Below are 11,680 nucleotides of genomic sequence, written 5' to 3'. Positions count from 1 at the left end.
AGGCGATAAAACATAGACGCATTCATTTTATTTATTCTAGTTCATATTTAAAAGATCGGTAACAGATGCATAAGTTCAACAGTAATCATATATAAATAAGAGTTTATTTATAGCATGTATACTGGTACGTCAAATTACATCCTAATGCCACTTCCTTTCGTAATTACATGTCAGTTTTCGGAAGGTTTATAGGGAACCGTTATTTAAACCTTACTTGGAAATTCGTTAAAAACCTTTAAAAACAAACTGTTGGGTATTTTAACGCGTGTTATTAAAGATGATGCAACTTAATAGTATGTATATGTATATATGTATGTATGTGCTCTGAAATGCACAATAAAGTAAGCGACACTTAAGTTCATTTATTCATTTCCTATAAATTGTTAACTTCCATCTAATATATTACGAAATGCACAATAAAGTAAGCGACACTTACGTTCATTTATTCGTTTCCTATAAATTGTTAACTTCCACCTAATATATTATGAAATTCACAATAAAATAAGCGAAACTTGCGTTCATTTATTCATTTCCTATAAATTGTTAACTTCCACCTAATATATTATGAAATACACAATAAAGTAAGCGACACTCACGTTCATTTATTCATTTCCTATAAATTGTTAACTTCCACCTAATATATTATGAAATGCACAATAAAGTAAGCGACACTCACGTTCATTTATTCATTTCCTATAAATTGTTAACTTCCACCTAATATATTATGAAATGCACAATAAAGTAAGCGACACTTACGTTCATTTATTCATTTCCTATAAATTGTTAACTTCCACCTAATATATTAGGTAGAAACATTTAACGAAGTGGGAAAAAATCCTTGGAAAAACTACGGGGCACCGTTATCTCCGTTTAATCTAAATACAAATCCCCAGGAGTACTATTTTTTTTAACGAGCTAAGACACTGGTATAAAGTATTGCTGTCGAATGTCAATTCGTCAGATGTAGCCACCGCTAGAAACACAGACAGCACTGACGGAAGCTTTGTTTTGATGACCTTCTGTAGTTTGTAGCTGTTTCTGTAAGTCGTCTTTCTTTATCCATCAATGTAGATGACATCGGTCAGCTGGAAACCTATTGGTCTGTCCCTTCACTCAGCTTGGCATACCTTCACCCCCAACGTGTCCGCTAAACATTCCTGTAGTTGATAGCTACCACCACAAAGCGCATGAAGGCTTATCACTATGAAGGACTTCCAGAAGGCCAAAATGTTTTTCGGCCTTCACACTATACACTGATACTTGTTTTAATAATCGATTTTTTCTTCACGTATATACCGTAGAAACGTTCGAAAAAGGCCTGTTCATTTATTGTAAAGATACGTGATCTGAGAACATAAAGCTAACCAGAGGTTATTATATCGGTTGAATGTAAAACATGTCAGGCTCAATAATGATTCGAATATAAGGTTTCTTAATATCTATTTAAAGGGGGGGGTGGTGTTATTAAATTTCTAGAATTCTATGAAATATGCTACAATTCAAAGCTTCGACCAGAAGCGTTGTTTCAGAAAAGCTTCAGGGGGGCAAAGAAGGTTGACCTCATGTGGATTCCTTTTATTCAGCTAAGGGCCTTATCTATGGTGTAATTTGCGTACATATATCAGTTCGACCTGATTAGAAACGATCCACAGATACTGACATTTGGAGATCTTTCCTGAGCTTGGGGGTACCTCTGTCGCCTGCTCCAATAACGCCCCTGGCTCTAACATCATCTCTTTACAGCTAAATAGCTTTCTCCAATAACAGTCATTATAATAGGCTCCAGAAAACGGTTTACAATTTAATATGCTTGAATATTTAAAATACCAAACAAAAATCATAAACTATTGAGCAAGAGGCTTATAAGTAATGGTCAGCATGAATATAGTGTGATAAATTGAGTTACACATTAACTTGTACTAGTTGAACCATTCTTTGAAAGGATTAAGGTCTAACATTTTTCACCAGGTCAAAGATCCAGAGTACTTTTCCAAAAACAGTAACAACCGCTGAAATTCCCATCGGTTGTACAATGCCATTTCCAGTGACCACGAGAAACAGCCTGAAAGTTTAAAAACGAGTGTGCCAGGTACAATACAAATGATTGGCTGAACACCGCGTACAGTAGGTGCTGTTGTATAGGCTAAAAACCGAGCGATCAGTTTATACACGATGCGTTTGTCAGTATTTAGAATCATGTTTCATGGCCATAGTGAAATGAAAAAAAAAAAAGTAAGCAAAGGAGATGAAAATACAGATGGTTAAAAGAAAACCACGAACAGCCATAGGCTATTAAAGGAAAAAAAAAAAGCGGTGAACCACGACGTGCCTTAGGGTGTTTGTGGAGCGTTGAATCTTCCACTGGTTATCCCATTTTGTTGTGATTTCAGGAATTTCACCACTTCGCTAAAAACCAGAAACATTTTATGTGCGACTTCATTAAAGCAAACTCATGGGTAAACAATCTAAAAGAAAAAAACAACAACAAACAAATATTGAAATCCTGGAAAGGATTATTATGCCATCAGGAGTTAAGACAGACAGTTTGGCGCATCGATAGGCTGTCGTAAAACATAGATGAGCTTGAATAAACATGCAGATTTGTGTGTGTGTGTATATACATGTATATATAAAATTGAATAATATAATAAAGTGTGCTTCCAAAAATGTTTTTGAATATTGTTTTAAGCAATAGTTACATGTGTTTTTAAAGGAGCGGTCTATCAAAACAAATTAATATACATAAAACGAACTGGGAACTTTTTAAAAAAATTGAAGAAATATCAATGCTCAAGTAGTGTTTATCTTTTGAACCATTTGAAAGCACATAATAGTAAAGCTTAATCTAGCTGCAACTTAACAGGTACCCGTTCTTGTCGCTGTTAGCTGCTACTAATATAAATTTACCAGTAGTATGAGTAAGTCTCCTGACAATAGTAACAAAAGCAGCGTGTCACTCCGTTGTTCTGATAGCAGAATCTAACAAAGGTTGCATAACAGAAAAGTACAAGGAATATTATGAGAATTCGTAAGAATGTCTGCATTTATTCTGTGTGACTTGACCACACCGACATCGGATAGGCCTTCCCAGTTTTGAGATTCACATACATACTAAAAAAATAACAATGAGTGTTTTCTCCTGTCTTTTATCTACTTTTATAACAAACTATCAGTTTTGAATTTACTGATACATGAAAGATAAGTTCGAAAATTTATCAATCACTTAGCAAAAATACTAAACGTCCCCTTCTCCCATCTAGGGGGTCAGTGGTAAGTTTTTTGTTAAGCACAAAACTATTAAAATGGTCTATCTGTGGTGTGCCCATCACGAGTATCGAAGCCAGGTTTCTAGAGTTTTGAGCCCTTAGACCTGCCACTGAGCCACTGGGGGCATCAGCGGTAAGTTTACGTACTTACAATGCTCAAATCCATGGTTCGATTTTCTACAGTGAAGAGACCATTTTGTGTAACTTTGTGCTTGTTGTTGTTATTACTATTAAGAAACATTAAACATGGAGAGTAATTCGTACAGTCTCGTCACCTACCGTGAATAGGGTTACAAAATCTCGCTACTCATTTATTCGCTGTTACTGCTGTTAAAACATACTTTGATCGTACAGGACAAAGGGTACCCGCCCATGCTCTTGTTAGTAGCAGACTCAAAGTAATAATATATTTCCGCTGACAGTAACTAATATTTTGCTGTATCGTATGTACATAATACACATTTTTTGTTTCTTCTCAACCAGTTTCTGACGAGAAGGTTTGTTGATGTAGCAAAAACAAATCATTATCTTCCTGGATTGTTTCTATTGATTTTGGTTATCATATCACTTATTTTCGGTTCCCCATATTTGTTTTTTAAATATAAAATGCTCTTCGTTGTGTTTGTTTGTTTTGTTTTTGAATTTCGCGCAAAGCTACTCGAGGGCTACCTGCGCTAGCCGTCCCTAATTTAGCAGTGTAAGACTAGAGGGAAGACAGCTAGTCATCACCTCCCACCGCCAACTCTTGGGCTACTTTTTTACAAACGAATAGTGGGATTGATCATCACATTATAATGGCCCCACGGCTGAAAGGGCGAGCATGTTTGGTGTGACGGGGATTCGAACCCACGACCCTCAGATTGCGAGTCGAGTGCCGTAACCACCTGACCATGGCGGGTACTCTTCGTTATGAAACAGTTTTCTACTCTACATAAAGCACAAACATTTGTAATCTTTTAAGTATGCTTAGTATGCTATTCTTACCAACAAAGACCGGATTTATCCACTCAAAGTTTGCTATTCTTACCAACAAAGACCGGATTTATCCGCTCAAAGTATGCTATTCTTATCAACAAAGACCGGATTTATCCGCTCAAAGTATGCTATTCTTACCAACAAAGACCGGATTTATCCGAATGAAATTTGTTATTAATATCTTCCGAGAGTCTTGGTGATTTATGGAGTTCGCTGTTTTCAATCTTTTATTAAAACGATCCTTGCCTATAAAACCATCAAGTGTTGGTCACGAAAGGAGAGAGACGCACTTCATACAAACCATTAACAACTGCTCCAAGTAAATGTCGGAATAAGACCACAGACAAAGAAAGTTCATCCCATGTCGTAAAAATTGATTCATATGATCTTCTGCCTTTGATAGTAATCTTCTTTAAACTATTCAGTTTACAGAGAATAGAACTGAATAGTTGGTAAGTGCAAGACTATAACTGTAATATTGTAATTCTCCAGTTAGGCCTTGGCTTACCAGCAACGAAACAGTTTTCTTGATTTTAAATAGTCATGTTACGGGTGTATTAAATTAGCCATTATAATACTTTAATAAATAATGCAACTTTGTCTGCTTATATATTTAAGGTACAGAAGTGGATTAACGTGTTAACAAAAACAGACCTACCAATATCAAAAAACAGCTGTGTCATTTCTCATAACAAGTTACTAAAAAAAAAAATTGGTTCTTTGAGGTAATCAATTCAGCAACACAAAAGAACTATTTCTACACGTGTACATGAGAAGTCAGTTTCAGTAAGTTCCTATAACTTCAAAATCATTTTCATGCAGTATGTATACCGTTTTGTTGATAAGTAATAAAACAACAACAAAAAATATATAGAAATTCGCTAACTGTTTCAACGGTTTTTTCTAACCATTAATTATTGGATATATTAAACAATATGAAAAAAATATTAAGTTTTCCTAAAACCTAGTGTTTATTAAATTCCAGAATATCGTGAGTGAGAATTCAGTACGGTTTTTATGACAGATAATTTTAGACTATTCATTCCTTCCAACAAATACAGTGTTCTTCCCATTGGAGTGGAAAAGAACACAACTGGAAAGGTATTTACCTACATTGGAAACTAATCTCCTATTATTTTCAACCCAAAACTAAAGTTTCGAGATACGTCATCTCTCACCAATCAAATTTTGACTAATTACTTCATTAAAACGTTTCTTGATTTATTATACAACTTATTCACTATTTAGTTAATTATTTAAGTTGTAAGAGTATTGGCGATATTTTAAATTTGTAACGGTGTTTCATAGTAAATTTTAAATGATTTAATTGCATTATTGTGGTGGCAAATGAGCAGTTTCAGTACGTTTAAGTTTTCCTACTGTGTTAATGTATTAAGAATTGTTAAACATATGAACATATGATATAACAATTATTTAAGCCTAACTACTAGAGGGTGAGGGCTTTATGGAACCAAACGATTCGTTGTTAGGGGAAGGTTTTGAATACATTCTTTCTTTCTTTTTCTTTGTTTGGAATTAAGCACAAAGCTACACAATGGGCTATCTGCGCTATGCCCACCACGGGTATCGAAACCCGGTTTTGTAAGTCCGCAGACATACCACTGTGCCACTGGGGGGGGGGCGTTTTGAATACAATAATACCTTCCGCAACAATTTGTTTGCTTGCTTTTGGAAGTTAGACTAGAAGGAAGACAGCTGGTCAACACCTCCCTTTGCCAACTCTTGAGCAATTCTTTTACCAACAACATCGCATTATAACACCCCTACATCTTAAAAGGTGAGCATGTTTGGGGCTGGGATTCGAACTCACGACCTGCAGATTTCGAATCGAGTGCTTCTTGAACAAATTTGTATTATTGTTTTAAATTCTTGGAGATCTTTGTGACCCCGCATAAAATATTTCTAATGATACACTTGTAACAATTTACGTGCTACTGCTCAGAGAACCTATACATGTACATAAAAAAAGCCTTCGAAAACTGGGCTCAATGTGATCTATTGATTATTGTGCCCAACCTCTGAACCCGAGGATCTCCGGATTTTGAAACCGGAGGTGCGCTATAAGAGTGTCGGTCAGATCCCACTATTCGATCAGACAAAAGTAGCCCACGAGTTGGTTATAAGTGCGGTTGACTAGCTCCCCCCCCCCCTCCTCGTTGACTTAATGTAAGTCTGCGAGCTTATAACGTTAAAAATCGGGTTTCAATATTCGCGATTGGAGGAGTACAGACAGTTCATTGCGTAACTTTGCGCTTAACAACAAATAAACAAAACTAGCCGCCTTTCTTCTCGTCTATCAGTTCAAGACTAGGAACAAAATCATTACTCATAGAGCTTAGCGCGAAATTCGGAAGTAAAATATAGAAAATTAAACCCGCATGGTTTTCTATTGAACACCGATCTTGTGATTTTCGTAATATTCAAAGTTAAATTATGCCTTTTGATTTCTAAAGATAAACAAAGAAGACAGAAAAACGTAAAGAAGTTGCTCCAGATTCTCAAATGTGGCAGCTTTCCAATAAACCCTATTAAAAAAACCTCCATTCAACATTCTTTTCAACTTATGACCCACTTTTTGGACGTACTGTGAGACAAAGATAATGAAATATAAAACAGTTTTAATGGAGCTGAAGACAGATATCTTTCTCAGTGTATTTCAATCGTTATGAAAACAAGAATTGAATCATGAGCTATTCTTGCACCCTAGTTAACCGCTATAAAATTAAGGTTTATATTACTTCCTTTCAACTTTGAACTAGGATGTGAGTTTCTCTTCATAGATGGTATATACTATTATACAAGTAAACACGTGTCAAATACGTTTATACTAATACCAGCATATATCTTTTAAAAAAATGTCAAAAAAACGGTAGCTTTAAAAAAAAAAGCTGACGTCACCACATGTGCACAACATACCATTTACCACTACATCTGGAAAGTCTGTACACACGTGCTCACGAGATGGTATAAACCGTTCAGGATGTTGACGTCATTATCACGAAACTAGAAGCAAGCAGTTCAGTCTTTGAAATTGTTCATCAAGAAAGTGTCGGTTGAATTGGTTTCATATAAGGAATAGCACAGTCGAAATTTAATGGTATAAACTAAGTTTAGAAAAATCTAAAATTATTATGCTAATTGTATCATCGGTTTGTGAAACAAGATAAGCCAGGAAACTGTCAATAAATCAACGTACTATTGTCAACACCTTATTCGTAAATAAGGGTTAGATTTCTAAAGCATCGCTGAGAAAAACAAATGTGCTCATCGACTATAGAGGGCCGAAAATGTTATGAATAAGTGGATGTAAATATTTTAAATATGTCGTGGCTAACTTCCTATATGCGTAATATCACAACGTTTCCTAACAACATGTATTATATATGGTACTAATACACTAAAATATACGCAGTATTTAAGTTTACACAACGCCAAATGTTTGTATCGAACAACAAAGCGTAATTATAAAAAATAATTCTTTTTTAACACAATGTTATGAGAAGTGACATTTAAAAAGTGAACATCCGTGTAAAGCATACACAAAACTATAATTCAGCATTGAGTATTTTTTTTTATTACCTATAAATATATATATCTATATATGTATATATATATCCAAATTACCAATTTTACTCAAATCCTAATCATAAATACCATTTTATTTCTTATCATGTTTCAAAAACGAAGCATCACCTGTTTAGTAAAAACCTGTGTATGACTTGTCTTCACGGTCTTATAATTATAACACTAACCCTTTTGTCTGTGTAGACGATGTACCAGACATTTTAAATATCAGTTTGATTGGTACTGAAAGCATACAGTGTGCGTGTGTGCGGATTAAACGAAACTAGAACACAAAATGTGCAATGTTGTTCTTCCTGTTAGGTATGATGACTTCTTCCTGTTAGGTATGATGACTTCTTCCTGTTAGGTATGATGACTTCTTCCTGTTAGGTATGATGACTTCTTCCTGTTAGGTATGATGACTTCTTCCTGTTAGGTATGATGACTTCTTCCTGTTGTTTCCTAACCTATATCATCTGTTTTAAAACGGTTTTATACTTAGCCTATGCCCATTGTTTTTGGACAAAAGCAATAATAAGCTCATACATACGATGTATTGTGACTTTAAATGTACATATTTCACATCTAAACCTATGTAAGTAGAAATAGTGTATACATTTCTGGAGGAAAATAGAACTTATTTTTGTTTGAAAGGTAATACTAGTCAGAGGATTTGGTATGAGAGTGACATACCTTTATAAAAATGAAATAATAAAAATAGACGTTTCTCTTGTTTTATTATGAAATTCTGCTTACAACTGCATTTGTATCAATAACTATCACCCACTGATTGGTTAAGTTTTTTCTAACAGCTGTATATTAAAATCAAACTGTGATAATATTAGAAATTGTACTGATTTATGTAAAACATTAATCTAGGCCTTTAATTAGTTATTATAAACGTGAAATGGTAATAAAATTTGTCAGCTTATCAACGGCGTTCGTATTACCGATCTTACCAACTTCGTATTGGTAGCAATAACATAATACAACCATATTTAAAAATACATTTCACGTTCAGATTTTGTTTAAAACTTTTACTCCGTATCTCGCTAAATCGTGATAAATAGTTTGCAATAAAATAACAAATACCCAGCAATAAGTTGGACTAATATTGTAAAGTGGTTGTTAATCGTAAAAAGTCCCTTTTTTTTTACTGTCCATTGAATTACACCTACTTACATGTATGAATATGCGCGTGTTGTAAACTATCCACGTGAGCTCATTCTTGTTCCTCTGAGAACATTTTACAGTATCCAAACCACTAAATATGTGAATTCATATAGTCAAAAGTGTGCGTGGCTGTGGCTTCTTGTAACATCTTGGTGATTATCAATAGGTTCTCGTTCTCAATTGTATAAAAACAATACTAATAAGCTTTGTTAATTGATTTTTCCGAAATAGCAAGTTCAAACTTTACCAATATATTCAGTTCGTAAAGCATTCCTTTATCACAACTCTCCCGTGTAAGTGATGGAAATCCATCACACAATTTTAATGTGAGTATGGATCCTTTCTTACCATTACTTACAGTTTTTGGTAAGACTTTAAATGAACTTCAATTTCCAAATAATACTGATTCGGAATCACGTGTTTGATAACTGTAATGCTCTTTCAGGGAAAATGAAATAGCTCTAACAATGGGAATTAAATATAAGCTAGAATAGCAAACTAAATATTTCAATGATTTTATCATTATGTCTACAACTTCTTTCGTCTTTCAGATGACTGTTAGAAGGTGGAAGACATTTTTTTCGTGAATAAACAACATTCCTTCCCGTTTCTTTTACTCTTGTAAATAAAACTGTTCCAGTCCAATTGCATCAAAAAATACATAACCATAAATATTAAAAACGCTATAATCGTCATACATACTATAACGAGTGTCTATCAATTCACTCGGGAAAACGAAAGCTTGTTTTTTTTTTATCAAATGGAACTTGTGGCGTGTGCTGCGCTAGGATAGGAGCAAGAAAGTCACGAGGCAGCCACAATGTAATTAAATAATAAATCAAAATTGAAGAACAGGATCTACTGTCTGTAAAGGGTTGTTAGTCATAGTGTAATTGCCAAGGCAAGGCCTGTGTATTTAAGACTATTACACAAGAAAACGTCCCACTAGTTTTGTAAACGTGACAAGACATTGTAATTGTAATGTCCGTCTCCTATATTGGTGCTACTTATATAGTTACCGGTGTTTACAAGCAGACTGTATACAAGAAAAAAACGTTTACATTTAAAGTTTCACATATCCGTAAAAGAATATACATACAATTTAAATTAGCATAACATGCAAATAATCGACCTAGAAGCGAATACGAGTTTATATATATAATTGTATGTGATCTTGGAAAATACTCTTACTGTACACATCACTAACAAGCAGGGGAACAGCTAGGTGTAAATATACTTGTATTTGTTCAATCAACAACAAGGTTAAATACCTTCACATAACAGGAAGCAAATATTGTTTTTCTAACAGCATAACAAGTATTGGGCGTGGTTACGAAAAAGAAGCAGGTGGTCTTAAACAATAGTGTGGAAAATGGAAATTATGTTAACTTTATATTATATATATCCCTCTTTGTTAATTTTCTAAAATTGTTTCTGAAATGGATATAAAAAAAAACACGAGAAATTTACTGTAAACTTACCTCCTCCTCCTCTAGCACCAGATGACACTACTACGCTTAACAGCAGAAGCAGTAGTGCTTTCATCCTACATCCTATGCAGTCAAACATCGTGGTCTGGAATAAGTTGTAATGGTAAAATCAGCAAACATTCAATTTTTCAAAAAGAAAAAAAAGAGAGAGAGATTTAAAGATTTGTGCAACAAAAATATGACAGCAATTAATTCGGAAAATCTTGATTTATTGCCTTGTTATTGCTAATAAAATTTATTATTGCTAATTTTTTATTTATTGCCTTGTTATTGCTAATAAAATTTATTATTGCTAATTTTGTATTTATTGTCTTGTTATTGCTAATAAAATTTATTATTGCTAATTTTTTATTTATTGCCTTGTTATTGCTAATTTATTGCCTTGTTATTTATTGCTAATGTGGGAAATACATAAAATATTTCCACGTCTTCATTAACTGATTAATTTTAATCTTTCTTAATCTGTTGCAAACTTGAAAATAATGTCTTGAAAGAAAAAATTAACTTTTGCCATTTTTGCGTATTTACTTGATAATTGCGTACGATTCAAAATACGCTGTTAATTATTTTTGTTCCAAAGGAGAAATAAAATAAGATCATAGTATCTGACACAATGAAATAAGTTTTATCCCTCTGAATACATAAACCCCTTATTCTATACAAGCGCAAATAATCCTGAAATGGATGTATGTATTTAATGGCAAATTGCATGATATGTTCTATTAAGCTGTTTATGTATGTTTTGCACGTATCATATCATTTAATAAAGTGCACCCTATTGGACACTAACCCTAAAAAACACAAATGTACAAAAACAAGTTAAACGCAATGCTGGAGACTGAATCCAGAAATTTTACACGTGTGGTTTGGTCTTTGTGAAGCACATTCTTTCTCACTTTCGAAATACATATGAGTTTGCTGGTAGCTTAAAAATTTATAATGAAATGTAATTTTTCTAACGAACTGCGAAAAGAACACAATATTTGCACATAAGTTAGATCAGCTGTGTTATCTTTCACGTACAACCGCTGTAATATACTTCGATGGAGGTAATTTTGATAAATTATTAAATACAATTTAATAAATTTCTTAATTAACACAAAAATCGAGTATGTCGGATACGAAAGTGTAGTTGTTGTATATACGTTGAATCTGTCGAAGAAAATTTAATCTTCAAAAACGTATTGTTAC

At 33.7% G+C, this 11,680-nt stretch overlaps 1 protein-coding gene across 1 annotated transcript in view; it reads right to left on the bottom strand.

Annotated features, from left to right (window-relative positions):
• The window catches only part of LOC106463394 (latrophilin Cirl-like), a 122,064-nt gene that overhangs the window by 99,243 nt on the left and 11,141 nt on the right, over positions 1 to 11,680 (bottom strand). The window contains exon 2 of the mRNA XM_022390872.1: positions 10,480 to 10,574. Within this exon, the coding sequence (XP_022246580.1) occupies positions 10,480 to 10,568 (89 nt within the window). The 5' untranslated portion in view covers positions 10,569 to 10,574. The remainder of the gene's footprint in view (positions 1 to 10,479; positions 10,575 to 11,680) is intronic.

The sequence above is a fragment of the Limulus polyphemus genome, unplaced genomic scaffold, assembly GCF_000517525.1.
Source record: "Limulus polyphemus unplaced genomic scaffold, Limulus_polyphemus-2.1.2 Scaffold1395, whole genome shotgun sequence".
In the NCBI taxonomy this organism is placed as follows: Eukaryota; Metazoa; Arthropoda; class Merostomata; order Xiphosura; family Limulidae; genus Limulus; species Limulus polyphemus.
The sequence above is the reverse complement of the archived record's forward strand: the minus strand, read 5'-3'. Positions and strand labels throughout refer to the sequence as shown.